Genomic DNA, 17,259 nt, shown 5'->3' on the forward strand with positions numbered 1-17,259 from the left:
AGGAAGAAATCGATATTTACAGGACAAGACGAGACAAGAGAAAACACACGTCCGACTGCTATGCCATCTTGCAATGAAAAAATGCATAGATAATAACAGAGAGTAGCAGCAGCGTAGAAGGGGTTGGGCTTTGCAAATAGTCTGTGTAGCCATTTGATTAGATGTTCAGGAGTCTTATGGCTTGGGGGTAGACGCTGTTTAGAAACCTCTTGGACCTAGACTTGGCGCCTCGGTACCGGTTGCCGTGCGGTAGCAGAGAGAACAGTCTATGACTAGGGTGGCTGGAGTCTTTGACCATTTTTAGGTCCTTCCTCTGACACCACCTGGTATAGAGGTCCTGAATGGCAGGAAGCTTGGACCCAGTGATGTACTGGGCCGAACGCACTACCCTCTGTAGAGCCTTGCGGTCGGAGGCCGAGCAGTTGCCACACCAGGCAGTGATGCATCCCGCCAGGATGCTCTCGATGGTGCAGTTGTAAAACCTTTTGAGGATCTAAAGACCCATGCCAAATCTTTTCAGTCTCTTGAGGTGGAATAGGTTTTGTCATGCCCTCTTCATGACTGTTTGGACCATGTTAGTTTGTTGGTGATGTGGACGACAAGGAACTTGAAGCGCTCAACCTGCTCCACTACAGCCCCGTCGATGAGAATGGGGGCGTGCTCGGCCCTCCTTTTCCTGTACTCCACAATCATCTCCTTTGTCTTGATCACGTTAAGGGAGAGGTTGTTGTCCTTGCACCACACGGTCTGGTCTCTGATCTCCTCCCTATAGGCTGTTTCATCGTTGTCGGTGATCAGGCCTACCACTATTGTGCCATCAGCAAACTTAATCATGGTGTTGGAGTCGTGCCTGGCCGTGCAGTCATGAGGGCCCCCCGTGTTGAGGATCAGCGTGGCGGATGTGTTGTTACCTACCCTTACTACCTGGGGGCGGTCCGTCAGGAAGTCCAGGATACAGCTGCAGAGGGAGGTGTTTAGTCCCAGGGTCCTTAGCTTAGTGATGAGCTTTGAGGGCACTATGGTGTTGAACGCTGAACTGTAATCAATGAATATCATTCTCACATAGGTGTGCCTTTTGTCCAGCTGTGAAAGGGCAGTGTGGAGTGTGGAGACTGCATCATCTGTGATCCACAGATGTGGATCTGTTGGTGCGGTATGCAAATTGGAGTGGGTCTAGGGTTTCTGGGTTAATGATATTGATGTGATCCATGACCAGCCTTTCAAAGCATTTCATGGCTACAGATGTGAGTGCTACGGGTCGGTAGTCATTTCGGCAGGTTACCTTCACTTTCTTGGGCACAGGGACTATGGTGGTCTGCTTGAAACATGTTGGTATTACAGACTCAGACAGGAAGAGGTTGAAAATGTCAGTGAAGACACTTGCCAGTTGGTCAGCGCATGCTCGGAGTACACGTCCTGGTAATCCCTCTGGCTCTGCGGCCTTGTGAATGTTGACCTGTTTAAAGGTGTTACTCACATCCTTCCTGTTTGGCCCTGTCCGGGGGTGTCATCGGATGGGGCCACAGTGTCTCCTGACCCCTCCTGTCTCAGCCTCCAGTATTTATGCTGCAGTAGTTTATGTGTCGGGGGGCTAGGGTCAATTTGTTATATCTGGAGTACTTCTCCTGTCCTATCCGGTGTCCTGTGTGAACTTAAGTATGCTCTCTCTAATTCTCTCCTTCTCTCTTTCTTTCTCTCTCTCGGAGGACCTGAGCCCAAGGACCATGCCTCAGGACTACCTGATATGATGACTCCTTGCTGTCCCCAGTCCACCTCCAGTTTCAACTGTTCTGCCTGTGATTATTATTATTTGACCATGCTGGTCATTTATGAACATTTGAACATCTTGGCCATGTTCTGTTATAATCTCCACCCGGCACAGCCAGAAGAGGACTGGCCACCCCACATAGCCTGGTTCCTCTCTAGGTTTCTTCCTAGGTTTTGGCCTTTCTAGGGAGTTTTTCCTAGCCACCGTGCTTCTACACTTGCATTGCTTGCTGTTTGGGGTTTTAGGCTGGGTCTCTGTACAGCACTTTGAGATATCAGCTGATGTACGAAGGGCTATATAAATACATTTGATTTGATTTGATTTGACATCGGCTGCGGAGGGCGTGATCACGCATTCGTCCGGAACAGCTGATGCTCTCATGCATGTTTTAGTGTTATTTGCCTCAAAGCGAGCATAGAAGTTATTTAGCTTGTCTGGTAGGCTCGTGTCAATGGGCAGCTCTCGGCTGTTGCTTCCCTTTATAGTCTGTAATAGTTTGTAAGCCCTGCCACATCGGAACCGGTGTAGTACGATTCGATCTTAGTTCTGTATTGACGCTTTGCCTGTTTGATGGTTCGTCGGAGGGCATAGCAGGATTTTTTATAGCTTCCGGGTTAGAGTCCCGCACCTTGAAAGCGGCAGTTCTACTCTTTAGCTCAGTGTGAATGTTGCCTGTAATCCATGGCTTCTGGTTGGGGTAGTTATGTACAGTCACTGTGGGGACGACGCCCTCAATGCACTTATTGATAAAGCCAGTGACTGATGTGGTGTTCTCCTCAATGCCATCGGAAAAACATATTCCAGTCTGTACTAGCAAAACAACAGTCCTATAGTTTAGCATTAGCTTCATCTGACCATCTTTTATAGACCGAGTCACTGGTGCTTCCTGCTTTAATATTTGCTTGTAAGCAGGAATCAGAAGGATAGAATTATGGTCAGATTTGCCAAATGGAGGGCGAGGAAGAGTTTTGTACATGACTCTGTGTGTGGAGTAAAGGTGGTCTAGAATTGTTTTCCCTCTGGTTGCACATTAACATGCTGATTGAAATGAGGAAAACTGATTAAACTTTCCTTGCGTTAAAGTCCCAGCCACTAGGAGTGCCACCTCTGGATGAGTGTTTTCCTGTTTGCTTATGGCAGTATACAGCTCATTGAGTGTGGTTTTAGTGCCAGCATTGGTCCTTGGTGGTATGTAGACAGTTACAAAAAATACAGATGAAAACTCTCTAGGTAGATAGTGTGGTCTACAGCTTATCATGAGATACTCAGGTGAGCAAAACCTCAAGACTTAGATATCATGCACCAGCTGTTGTTTACATATATGCATAGGCCCCCGCCCTGTGTCTTACCAGAGGCTGCTGTTCTATCCTGCCGATAGAGTGCATTACCCTGCCAGCTGTATGTTCTTAATGTCATCATTCAGCCACGACTCGGTGAAATTTAAGATGTTACAGTTTTTAATGTCCCGTAGGTAGGATATAGGTGATTTCAGTTCGAACCATTTATTTTACAGCGATTGAACGTTAGCTAGCAGGACGGAAGGCAAAGGCAGATTAGCCACTCGTCACCTGATCCTAACAAGGCACCCTGTTATTTTTCTGCAAAATCTCTGTTTCCTTCTCCATCGAATGACGGGGATCTGGTTCTGGTCGGGTGTCTGTAGTATATCCCTCCCGTCCAAATCATTGAAGAAAAACTTTTTGTCTAATCTGAGGTGAGCAATCGCAGTTCTGATGTCCAGAAGCTGTTTTCGGTCATTAGAGACAGTAGCAGCAACATTATGTATAAAACACGTTACAAACAATGCTAAAAAACAAACAAAATAGCACAGTTGGTTAAGAGCCGATAAGATGGCAGCCACCGTGCTTCTACACCTGCATTGCTTGCTGTTTGGGGTTTTAGGCTGGGTTTCTGTACAGCACTTTGAGATATCAGCTGATGTACGAAGGGCTTTATAAATACATTTGATTTGATTTGATTTGATGGCAGCCATCCCCTCCGGCACCATCTTTAATCCTTTAATCCACAATCTCGTTGTAAAAAGTTCTGACCAGATATCAACCAGTAAAATACGTCTTTATCACATCGTATGCCAACTGGGATATAACTCCATTCTTATGTATTTTATTCCTCTCATGTTGCTATTTTTACTAGATAAAAAAAAACTGCATCATTGGGAATGGTTTGTAAGCAAGCATTAAATTCTATACCCTTTGTATTTGGCGCATGTGACAAATATAATTAGATTTGATGATTATATTTTTTGTGTGATTCCCCAAGTCAGTGATGGAATACAGAAGCATAACTGCCTTTGAGGTCCACCATCAAAATGTGCTGTTGCTATGGTAACAAGCAGCAGCAGAAATTATGTTTTGAGCAAGTAGCGTTCTTGGGGGAGATGAAAATAAAATGATATTTCTGTCTCAATGGAATGAACATGTCTAGACACTGTTACTCATACATCCAAATCAATATTTGCAAATAAAATCAACTCTTCACAACATTGATTTGATATCGATCGTCTCGCTAACATCAAAGGTCCAACCAAGAGGTTTTTCTTTTTCCTATTTAATCGCCCCTGTTGCCATGGTGAGGGCAGGACCATGAGGGATTATTACCACAAAAAAATGTAATTTCAAGATGGAGCAATAATAAGACCATTAGCCTGAAGTGGCGTATTGGCTGAATGATGTCATGTTCTATGCAGGACAGACACAGACAGTATGCCTGAACATGGCTAGAATAGCAGGAAATTCCTGGGACTCGAGGACAATGAGTAGGATGAAGATCATGCAGAAAAATGTAAGTACAAATGTAATCAAACAAGTCCAATTCAAATATGAATCTTTCCATTAGAACATGTATGACATACTTTGCTGAATTCATATCAACAGCTCCCTAGTCAAGGTCTTTCAGAATGCTTCATAGCCTCTGTTCGGACAGCCTCTGATCACAAGGTCATTTCAGTTTTATGTAAATGGTTCACCAACCCCAGTTTTTTTGTTTTTGTTTTTTTGTTGTTGAAATTACAACCTACAATATAATAATACCATAAAGATGAATGTTTAAAAAATAAACTACAAAATAATTTTATTTTTATTAAATACATTTCACAATGCATGTACTTGCATTTTAAAATACAGAAATGAATTTGCAAGTAGTCTGCCTGAACAAAAACAACATTCTCGCCAATGGTTACAAAAACGTCTTACTTGCTATAACTGTGATATGTTGTTGTTTAGCTACGTCAGTTGAAGGCACTGACTATAAAGTCATTCTGGATAAGAGTGTCTGCTAAATGACCGAAATGTGAAAGTGAACATACCAAAATGAACCACAAAGCACACTGGGTATTATAATTGGCCGTGTTACGGGGTAGAGCTCATTACAATAATACTCAGAATGCTTTGCAACTGTCCATTTTTACTTATAAACTCAGCTCAGCTGTGTTTATTTTCAGCAAACTTAACATGTGTAAATATTTGTATGAACATAAGATTCAACAACAGAGACATAAACTGAACAAGTTCCACAGACAAGTGACTAACAGAAATTGAATAATGAGTCCCTGAACAAACGGGTGTCAAAATAAAAAGTAACAGTCAGTATCTGGTGGGGCCACCAGCTGCATTAAGTACTGCAGTGCATCTCCTCCTCATGGACTGCACCAGATTTGCCAGTTCCTGTTGTGAGATGTTACTCCACTCTTCCACCAAGGCACCTGCAAGTTCCTGGACATTTCTGGGGGGAATGGCCCTAGCCCTCACCCTCCAATCCAACAGGTCCCAGACGTGCTCAATGGGATTGAGATCCGGGCTCTTCGCTGGCCATGGCAGAACACTGACAATCCTGTCTTGCAGGAAATCATGCACAGAACAAGCAGTATGGCTGGTGGCATTGTCATGCTGGAGGGTCATGTCAGGATGAGCCTGCAGGAAGGGTACCACATGAGGGAGGAGGATGTCTTCACAGTAATGCACAGCATTGAGATTGCCAGCAATTACAACAAGCTCATTCCGATGATGCTGTGACACACCGCCCCAGACCATGACGGACCCTCCTCCTCTAAATTGATCCCGCTCCAGAGTACAGGCCTCGGTGTAACGCTCATTCCTTCGACAAAAAAGCGTGAATCCAACCATCACCCCAGGTGAAACAAAACCGCGACTCGTCAGTGAAGATCACTTTTTGCCAGTCCTGTCTTTTTATTTATTTTTATTTCACCTTTATTTAACCAAGTAGGCAAGTTGAGATCAAGTTCTCATTTACAATTGCGACCTGGCCAAGATAAAGCAAAGCAGTTCGACAGATACAACGACACAGAGTTACACATGGAGTAAAACAAACATACAGTCAATAATACAGTATAAACAAGTCTATATACAATGTGAGCAAATGAGGTGAGAAGGGAGGTAAAGGCAAAAAAGGCCATGGTGGCAAAGTAAATACAATATAGCAAGTAAAACAGTGATCCAGCGATGGTGGGTTTGTGCCCATAGGTGACGTTATTGTCGGTGATGTCTGGTGAGGCCCTCAGTCCAGCCTCTCTCAGCCTATTGTGGATAGTCTGAGCACTGATGGTGTCACGCCCTGACCTAGAGAGCCTTTTTATTTCTCTATTTTGGTTATGTCAGGGTGTGACTAGGGTGGGTACTCTAGTTTTTTGTATTTCTATGTTGGCCTGGTATGGTTCCCAATCAGGCAGCTGTCTCTCGTTGTCTCTGATTGGGGATCATATTTAGGCAGCCTTTTCCCACCTGTTGTTTGTGAGATCTTGGTTTGGTACTGTGCTGTTTAGCCCTACTAAACTTTACGTTTAGTTTGTAATTCTTTTTTTCTGTGTTCATTGAATAAAATTAAGATGTATGCCTACCACGCTGCACCTTGATCCGATCCTTCCATCAACGAGCATAACAGAAGATCCCACCACCCACGGACCAAGCAGCGTGCCGAGGAGGAGCAGGGATCCTGGGCCTGGGAGGAAAGCCAGGAGTGGAGGACATCCTGGACGTGGGACGAAATCATGACAGGAGACAGAAGCCTGTCATGGAAGAAGGCGGAGGCAAAGAAGCAACAACAACGACGACACCAGGGTTCGCTGCCACGACCGAAGCCCGAGAGGCAGCCTCAAAACATTTTTGGGGGAGGCACACGGGGTGGTTGGCGGAGCCAAGGTGGGAACCAGAACCAACTCCCTGTACTCACCGTGTGGAGTTGGTCACCGTTCAGGTGCCATGTTTTGCGGTTCTACGCACTGTGTCTCCAGTGCGCCTCCACAGCCAGGTGTGTTCTGTGCCAGCTCCCCGCATTTGTCGTGCTAAAGTGGGTATCTGTCCAGGACGGGTTGTGCCAGCTCAGCGCTTACTGGTCTCCAGTACGCCTCCTGGGTCCAGTATATCCTGCGCCGGCTCTACGTACTGTGTCCCCAATATGCCTTCACAGCCCTGTGCCAGCTCCCCGCACTTGCCGTGCGAAGATGGTCATTTGCCCAGGACGCGTTGTGCCAGCTCTACGCTCCAGGCCTCCAGTGCGCCTCCACAGTCCAGTATATCCTGTGCCGACTCTACGCACTGTGTCCCAAGTGCGCCTTCACAGCCCAGTGCGTCCTGTGCCAGCTCCCCACACTTGCTGTGCGAAGGTGGTCATTTGTCCAGGACGCGTTGTGCCAGCTCTACGATTCAGATCTCCAGTGCGCCTCCACGGTTCAATATATCCTGTGCCGGCTCCACGCACCCGGCCCTCCAGTGCTTCTCCCCAGCCCGGTACGCCCTGTGCCAGCTCCACGCACCAAGCCTCCAGTGATGATCCATGGCCCGGAGCCTCCAGTGATGATCCATGGCCCGGAGCCTCTAGTGATGATCCATGGCCCGGAGCCTCCAGTGATGATCCATGGCCCGGAGCCTCCAGTGATGATCCATGGCCCAGAGCCTCCAGTGATGATCCATGGCCCGGAGCCTCTAGAGACGATCCAAGGTCTGGAGCCTCCAGCAACGGTTCCCAGTCCGGAGCCTACAGCGGGGGTTCCCAGTCCAGTCTATGTTGGCCTGGTATGGTTCCCAACCAGAGGCAACTGTCTATCATTGACTCTGACTGAGTATCATATTTAGGCAGCCTTTTCCCACCTGTTGTTTGTGGGATCTTGTTTTGGTACTGTGCGGTTTAGCCCTACTAAACGTTACGTTTAGTTTGTATTTGTTGTTTTTTCAGTTATCATTGAATAAAATTCAGATGTACGCCTACCACGCTGCATCTTGGTCCGATACTTCCATCAACGAGCATAACAGATGGAGCGATTGTGCGTTTCTGGTGTAACCACGGGAAGTTGTTGTTGCCATCCTGTACCTGTCCCACAGGTGTAATGTTCGGATGTACCGATCCTGTGCAGGTGTTTTTTCAAGTGGTCTGCCACTGCGAGGACGATCAGCTGTCTGTCCTGTCTCCCTGTAGCGCGGTCTTAGGCGTCTCACAGTACGGACATTGCAATTTATTGCCCTGGCCACATCTGCAGTCTTCATGCCTCCTTGCAGCATGCCTAAGGCACATCCACACAGATGAGCAGAGACCCTGGGCATCTTTCTATTGGGTTTTTTCAGTTTCAGTTGAAAGGCCTCTTTAGTGTCCTAAGTTTTCATAACTGTGACCTTAATTGCCTGCCGTCTGTAAGCTGTTCATGTCTTAATGACCGTTCCACAGGTGCATGTTCATTAATTGTTTATGGTTTATTGAACAAGCATGTGAAACAGTGTTTAAACCCTTTACAATGAAGATCTGTGAAAAAACTGTGAGTTTTTTGGATTTTTACAAATTATCTTTGAAAGACAGGGTCCTGAACAAGGGTTTCTTTTTTTGCTGAGTTTACATTTATATTATTTTATTGAGCAGATGCTCTTGTAACAGTATAACTTTAGACCGTCCCCTCGCCCATACCCGGGCGCGAACCAGGGACCCTCTGCACACATCAACAACAGTCACCCACGAAGCATCGTTACCCATTGCTCCACAAAAGCCGGGGCCCTTGCAGAGCAAGGGGAACCACTACTTCAAGGTCTCAGAGCAAGTGACGTCACTAAGCTAGTCGTTTCACATCCGTTACACTCTTATCACACCATACTGTCACACCATAGACTTTTGATACCAATAAAGGGTGAAAAGGCGCCACAAAATTGTGAAACACACAAAATATATATATATTCTAAAATAATATATATATATATATTTTAGAAAAGTAATTTGTATTTTTGAAAATACAAATTACAGCTCTCAAATGTATCTTGTTAGAAAATACATTGGAGTGTAGTTCAGCCCAGTGCAATACAAATGACAAAATACTCAGAAGTAGTTGAAATACATATTCAAATACATGTAACATGAATACTGCCCATCTCTTGTTGGCATCAGGTTTCCTAGTGGAGTCCCTGAATCAGAGCTTCAGAATGTCTGGAATTAATTGTGTCTACACACACACACACACGACATGACCTAAAACCTTGAATTACCACCAGCATGATGACATCATCGTGGCAGCACTGAGCTTGAATAATTTGTGTTCAGACTGAGCCATGTGTGTGTAACATGCACATTATAGACCACCCCTCCCCCGACCACACACTCAGCCTCCACACAGAGTCTAATCCCCACATGCTGAAACGTAATGCAAAAATCGTTCATGAAAAAAAAATGGACCCGATAACTTTAACAGGATCGGGGGGAAAAAAGCGTCTGGCAACAGTCGATATTAAAACATGCAGAGGCAGACGAGCTTGGGGCCTTACTGAGAGGAATGAGACTGCAGCAGAGGGGAGAGGAGAGGGAGAGCTGCCTACTGCAGCCTGCCTGCCACACAGAGTCAGAGACAGATGACTACTACTATTATCACATGTTATTTTCCCCCGCTCAGCTACCCGTTGATTTGTGTATGAAAACCGAGCGCTTTTCTTTTACTCCTGCATGCTTGCCCCCCTTCTGGGTTTCTGCTTTTCGAGTGATCAGCTGATGAAGAGGCTAGCAGCTCGCCGCTATGCTGGTTTGCTAATTCTCTCCCCTCCAGCTGCAGCCGCAGCCCATCCAGCTACAACCCATTCTGATCCACAGAGTCAGACTGCAGACTGCAGCCAGGTAAATATTTGTCCTTCCTTCTTTCATTGTCTTCCTTCATTCGCCCTTGCTTCCTCTATTTATTCTGAGGATAGGATTCAGCCAGGCTGCATTGCACAGACCGGCACAGAGGGAGAGAGGGAGACAGGAGAGAGAGAGAGCATGTGTGTGAGTGTCTGTCTGTCTGTGTAAGTGTCTGCAGTGTCTGTGTGAGCGGGAGAGGAAGTGAGTGTGTAGGTGTGAGCTGTAACAGATGAGGGGGTATCGTCTGCCAGTCGAGGAGGGGAAGGAAGAGGCAGGCTTGTTTGGTGATGATGGTACAAGCATAGAGCAACACACACACACACACACACACACACACACACACACACACACACACACACACACACACACACACACACACACACACACACACACACACACACACACACACACACACACACACACACACACACACACACACACACACACACACACACACACACACACACAGGGTGTTTAGCTGTTTAATCCGTCTTTTAGGATTACTCTGTATCCCATTGCATTCCACTGTAGCCCTGTAGAGAAGGCTTTATAATGATAACCTTAAATGATAACCTGACCGATTGTCCGCATGATGTCTTTTGTTGTCCTTTTTACTGTTCTTTTTGAGCTTGATCATTCTCTTTTGTTCATGATTTTCTCGTTTTCACTGAGTGTGTGTGTGTGTGTGTGTGTGTGTGTGTGTGTGTGTGTGTGTGTGTGTGTGTGTGTGTGTGTGTGTGTGTGTGTGTGTGTGTGTGTGCAAGTGTTTATTAGTGTACGTGTGTGGAAGTGCACATGCATATTCCACCGTTGGTAATGTCATACAGATCCTTCGTCATTGATGATGGTTATTAGGCCACTTTTGATATGGTCCCCCAGGGTGTGTTTGTCTGTGTTTATGGTGAGAGGGAGAGATTGACTGATCGTATATGCATTCATAAGCACAAATTACATATTTATTTAAATATACAGTTGCATGCACTTTCATCTTTGTTTCCTTGTAGATTTTCACATTCTAATACAATATAATATGACGTGGGTGTGCACTATTTTGGCTGCATTTCTGTATGGTTCATACATCAATATTCCGTTCAGATTGGAGTGCATTCCTCAGTCTCTGCTGAATGTGAACACATATTCACACCCTCTCTCTCTTTCTCGCCCCCTTTCTTTCTTCTCTCTCTCTCTCTCTCTCTCTCTCTCTCTCTCTCTCTCTCTCTCTCTCTCTCTCTCTCTCTCCCCATCTCCCTCTCTCTCTCTCTCTCTCTCTCTCTCTCTCTCTCTCTCTCTCTCTCTCTCTCTCTCTCTCTCTCTCTCTCTCTCTCTCTCTCTCTCCCCCCCTCTCTCTCTCCCCCCCTCTCTCTCTCTCTCCCTCCCTCCCTCCCTCCCTCCCTCCCTCCCTCCCTCCCTCCCTCCCTCCCTCCCCCCTCCCTCCCTCCCTCCCTCCCTCCCTCCCTCCCTCCCTCCCTCCCTCCCTCCCTCCCTCCCTCCCTCCCTCCCTCCCTCCCTCTCTCCCTCCCTCTCCTCTCTCCCTCTCCCTCTCTCCCCTCCCCTCTCTCTCTCCTCTCTCTCTCTCTCTCTCTCTCTCTCTCTCTCTCTCTCTCTCTCTCTCTCTCTCTCTCTCTCTCTCTCTATCTCCCTCTCTCTCTCTCTCTCCCCCTGCCAGCCTGGACAAGTAATGCTGCATGCATACCTCTACTTTAATTGCCTTTGTGTAAAATACAGCTGTTGCTTACTGCAGACATTTGCAGCTATGAGAGATTAAAATAAGATAGACACCACCATGGTGAATCTCCACTGAGGATTTACCCCATTGTTTTGCCTCAGACTTTAGTGTTTCCAACTCCACGGCCTGGTTCCTGGTTCCTGGTTCCTGGTTCCTGGGCCATGGCCTCAGTGGACCTGCTTTGACTTGGGACCAAGGCAGCATTTACATAACAGCATTTACATAACAGCATTTACATAACATTGGCTAACTGCGAACATGGGTTTACACATTCCACAGTTAACATCTTCTCACTGACCTGTATTTAACCTTTTTTTAGGCACTAAAGTACTTCTATATATGCGTACATTCATTTTTTTAAACTGGTGCCAGACTGCCTTAAACCAAGTCTTGTGAGGCTTGTGGGTGTCCTAGAGCAAAACATGTATGTGTTCGTTTGAGTCCCACCTTTCCATGGTGGGGTCATATTAGTGTATAGACCAAACTGTTCAGACGCTACAGACAGAAATGAGCATATTTCGGTAATGACTTGTAAGGGTCCTATCTTTCCAGAGGGGTCATATTAGTTTTGTAGGCCAAACCGTTCAGAGGCTGCAGACATTTCCGTGAGAAGACCGATTTTTGGGATGTCTCCTGGTATAATAAACACAGCAAATGCGGAAGAGGAAGACCACATGCAAAACAACATATCTCTAGTGTAAACAGATTGAGTTGTATGGGGATTTTTCAATTATGCTAATGTCATTTCTGTAGGGTGCAGACATCAACTCTTGGTTAATGAATAATTTAATAGTGAAATCAATAATCTATGCACATTTAGTTCATTCTTTGAAATAGTTTTTGGAAGAGGCTGTTGAATTGTTTTTCAAGGTCAAACTTTGATTGTCTAAATCGTTAAGTCATCAAACTGCTAGACTTTCTTCAGAGAGGAGATCAATTGAACAGCTATTTAAGAACCACTAAACTGTCAGGAGAGTAGCTGACAGGAGTTACAGGGATCAAATCACTGTCAAGAGCACAGTTGTTTCTTATCCCATCCCCAAACTTATTTCCAAATCCAAATGTGGTCCTATTGCATTTACATTTTATTGGGCCAATCTTCTCCTCTTGAATAAGAAGATAACTTGTACACAACCCTGATTAATGTGTGCAAATTCTCTCTCCACTCAAATATTTGTTAATGTACTGTATATTCCGGGCAGCAGGTAGCCTAGAGGTGGGTGGCAGGTAGCCTAGCGCTTAAGAGCGTTGGGCCAGGAACCGGAAGGTTGATGGTTCAAATCCCTGTGCCGGCAATGTGGAGAAATCTGCTGTTCTGTCCTCGAGTAAGGCAATTAACCCCCAACAACAGCAACCCCCTGGGCACTGATGACATCAATCAAGGCTACACACTGCACCGGTTTGATTCAGTCGGCTTGGGTTAAATGTGGAATAACATTTCAGTTAAATGCATTCAGTTGTCCAACTTTCTAGGTATCCCCTTTCCCACTTCCGGCAGCTTGTGCATTCCTATATCCATCCTTTGTTTTCTGTGGTTCCCAGGAAGTGTAGATGTTCCTTAAGTAACAGCTAATTGAGATCCAAATAAACAAACAAATCCCCTCCTCTTCTTTTCTTCCTCCTCCTTGACCTCCCCCCGTGTGGAGGAGAACGGGGCCTTGGAGGACATGGAGGAGGACATCAGCCTAAAGAAACGGAAAGGTGATCACCATGGCGACAAAGACTCTGAGTCCCGAGACTCCGGCCAGGAGGCTGGAGGTGAAAAGGTCAAGAAACGCCGAGGTCGACCTCCGGCAAAGAAACTGCCCCCCAACCCTCCCGAGCTCACCAAGCAGCTTAACACACTGGTGGACATGGTTATCAACTACAAAGACGGGTGAGATTACCAGGGAGAATTGGAGGAGCTGTGGTAATTATGTATTAATGGGTAATGCAATTATATCCACACAATATTAATTAACTACTTATTAGCGATGTGTAGATATGAAGGGCAATGGTGTTTGATGTCAGACCATGTAGGGAATGGTTAGACATTAATTACTTATATTTTGTGCCTCTATTTCAGTGTGAGCATTGTGTTGCAGAAATGATGAGACAGAGAGGACCAGCCCTGACTTCTAAAATAGCATGTTTTCTTTCAAATTCTTTAGTTGCACTTGATTAGACTTGCCTGGAACAATGGAACTACATCTGGCCAATCTGCCACTCCAGGGAGTCTCAATCAAACGCTCAAAGCATTTGAAATAAAACAAATACTATTGTTGGTTGGTAACAGTGCCTGTGCATACTAATTCCAGGTTGGGCCGTCAGATCAGCAAAGGCTTTGTCCAGCTGCCTTCTAGGAAGGAGGTGCCAGAGTACTACGAGTTGATCCGCAAGCCTGTGGACTTCAGGAGGATCAGGGTAGGCTCTGCAGACCATCTACACTGCATCTATAGGCACAGCACCAACCCACCCAAATCTTCCCACATACCAATTCAGCTCAGCACCAACTCTCAGCCTTTCAGCCTACTGGTGGCTCACCACTAACCCACCAACTGATCTGCTCTTCCCCCAAATCTTCCCACATACCAACTGGACCAAGGCCTGTTAACGCAGTCATAGATGAAAGCGCTAACCTTTCATCTGTCTGTCTGTCCTTCCACAACCCTGTGGTTGTCATTAACAAATTAATATACAGCATTTCCCAGCATCATCCGAGCAAACCTTTCTGTTGATGTTGACTTCAGGTACTATACTGAACAAAAATATAAATGCAACATGTAAAGTGTTGGTCCCATGTTTCATGAGCTGATATAAAATATCCCAAAAATGTTCCATACTCACAAAAAGATTATTTCTCTCAAATTTGGTGCACAAATGTGTTTATTTCCTTATTAGTGAACAGTTCTCATTTTCCAAGATAATCAGACAGGAGTGGCATATCAAGAAGCTGATTAAACAGCACGATCACTACAAAGGTGCACCTTGTGCTTGGGAAAATAAAAGGCCACTATAAAATGTACACAATGCCACAGATGTCTCAAGTTTTGAGAGAGCGTGCAATTGGCATGCTAACTGCAGGAATGTCCACCAGAGCTGTTGCCAGAGAATTGCATGTTAATTTCTCTACCATAAGCTGCCTCCAACCTCGTTTTAGAGAATTTTGTAGTACGTCCAACCGGCCTCACTACTGCAGACCAGTGTATAGAGTTGTGTGGGCGAGTGGTTTGCTGATGTCAACGTTGTAAACAGAGTGCCCCATGGTGGCGGTGGGGTTATGGTATGTGCAGGAATAAGCTCCAGATAATGAACACAATTGCATGTTATCAATGACAAATTGAATGCAAGAGATACCATGACGAGATTCTGAGGCCCGTTGTCGTGCCATTCATCCGCCACCAATCATCTCATGTTTCAGCATGATAATGTACGGCCCCCATGTTGCAAGTATCTGTACACAATTCCTGGAAGCTGAAAATGGCCTGCATACTCACCAGACATGTCACTCACTGAGCATGTTTGGGACGCTCTGGATCGACGTGTACGACAATATCCAGCAGCATCGCACAACCACTGAAGAAGAGAGGGACACCATTCCACAAGCCACAATCAACAGCCAGATCAACTCCATGTGAAGGAGATGTGTTGCGCTGCATGATGCAAATGGTGGTCACACCAGATACTGACTGGTTTTCTTATCCACGCCCCTACCTTTAAAAATAAAAGGTATCTGTAACTAACATATGCATATCTGTATTCCCAGTCATATGAAATCCGTAGATTATGGCCTAATGCATTTATTTCAATTGACTGATTTCCTTATATGAACAGTAACATCTTTGAAATTGTTGCATGTTGCATTTATATTTTTGTTCAGTATAATGTGCATTGTATTTATGTGAGAGTACATGTTTTCTGTCCATGTGTGTTTTTTTGTAGGAGCGTGTGCGCAATCACAAGTACCGGAGTGTGGGAGATCTGGAGAAGGACATCATACTGCTGTGTCACAATGCCCAGACCTTCAACTTGGAGGGATCTCAGGTTTGCCTCATGGATGTGATCTAGGCCTGCTGGACTTCACACCACTGCCTACCGTTTCTACATGAAGTCCACATGCCATGATGCCCCCAGCTCTTGATTGTGAGAGGCTAATTCGGTGGCTAATTTGGTTCATGTTATGTTATATGTGTGTGTTTGCTTTAGATATTTGAGGACTCAATCGTTCTCAAGTCTGTTTTTGAGAGTGCACGACAGAGGATCGTCATTGACGATGAGGAGAAAAAGGACAGCACTGCCATCTGTGACGATGGAGGTCGAGACAATCACTTTGGTTCATCAGAAGGTGAGAGACCCGGCCTTTGTGATCTCAAAATAAACTGTTTGAATGACACGTTCTTTTAAAACCCCAATAGTAAGATCAAGATGATGCAGTTCAGTTAACAATGAGAAGATCATTTTCACTTTTACACACCCAAATCATTGTGAGTCTTATCAAGCATTATAATTATTTAGATTTTTTGAATAGCTTGAAAGGATTTATTTTCTCAAAGATCAATGACAGAACAAACTATTATATGGTTGTCATTATAAAAAGGATATGCGATATGTTGTTCCTTTCTCAATCCTCTCTTTTCAGTGAAAACGGTGACAAAGCAGGTGAAACAGAGGATGAAGAAAGAAGAGCGGAGCAGAAAGATGAAGGTCAAGAAGACAGTCTACAGTGATGTAGACAGCGATGAGGATCTGGAGGACAATACAGCTAAAGATGAGGGTTGACCTGGAGGACCAATGCTCATTAATTTATCCTCTTTCTTTCTCTCCGCTGTCACTGTTTTTGCAATGCAGCTTATTAGTTCTCACCTTGATAAAGATTTGTCTCATCTCAAGTCAAGAAGGCTACTCAAAGAAAGGAATTTACATACCTAATGATGTTGGTCCTCAAGTAATTCATGCAGCCTTAAACTTTCATGTCTCTTTACTATTATTTTGCCTTTTTGTTCTTTGGGATTTTATGGTGTTGCTCTCTTGGTCCTCATATTGAAGCTATTGTGTGTATCCTTAATGCTTAACCGGAGGTTATCTCCACCCTCTTTTTTCATTAATTGTTTTTGTATTTGAAAATATTATTACTGTATGTGTGAAATGCCTTCATACGTCTTGGAGCATGATGATGTATTTCTGCTAAGACGGAGACCGCCCTCAGAGAGTGGCGCATGTTGATGACATCAATATATGTTGTGTTACAGGTGTGGGAGATGGCAGAAAATGGTTGGTCAGTTCTTCAATATGACTAGGATGGACACTACTGGATTGTTTCAAATCTCAAAATGTGTGGATTTAAAATGAAATATGATTCTGTAATAAAACTCCAAATGGGAGAATTGTATTTGAACAATATTGTGTGTTCTGAATGACCTGACCACCAACATTGATTTCATACTTAGTTAGCAGATGTAAACAGATAAAGTTGTACTGTTTCAGCTGTAAGTTTTATATTGTATACTCATGGGCTTCTTGTGCTATTTTTCATATTTTTCAGTTTGGTTTAGAGTGGCAACTGCCAAGTCCTAGGTGACAAACAAGGAGGAAATAGATCTTCCAGCAGGAGACTGTAGGGATTTGTGTTGAGGTATTTTGTGTTTCTCTCTCTTGGCAAGACTGAAAG

The 17,259-nt window shown here is 44.9% G+C and overlaps 1 protein-coding gene across 2 annotated transcripts; it reads left to right on the forward strand.

Moving 5' to 3' along the window:
* The first annotated feature begins 4,304 nt into the window (after window positions 1-4,304).
* Window positions 4,305-16,980, forward strand: LOC118387974 (probable global transcription activator SNF2L2). 2 transcript variants are annotated; one of them, XM_035776839.2, is made up of 7 exons: window positions 4,305-4,570; window positions 9,758-9,883; window positions 13,262-13,488; window positions 13,910-14,015; window positions 15,534-15,635; window positions 15,798-15,936; window positions 16,231-16,980. In XM_035776839.2, the coding sequence occupies exons 1-7, from the start codon at window positions 4,463-4,465 to the stop codon at window positions 16,368-16,370; spliced, it is 948 nt and encodes a 315-aa protein (XP_035632732.2). In that variant the 5' UTR covers window positions 4,305-4,462; the 3' UTR covers window positions 16,371-16,980. The 2 variants fall into 2 exon arrangements, with proteins under 2 accessions (XP_035632732.2, XP_035632731.2); XM_035776838.2 differs by having other exon boundaries at window positions 4,312-4,570; window positions 13,259-13,488.
* The last annotated feature ends 279 nt before the right edge of the window (window positions 16,981-17,259 follow it).

The sequence above is a fragment of the Oncorhynchus keta genome, chromosome 9 (genome assembly GCF_023373465.1).
Source record: "Oncorhynchus keta strain PuntledgeMale-10-30-2019 chromosome 9, Oket_V2, whole genome shotgun sequence".
NCBI classification, from domain to species: Eukaryota; Metazoa; Chordata; class Actinopteri; order Salmoniformes; family Salmonidae; genus Oncorhynchus; species Oncorhynchus keta.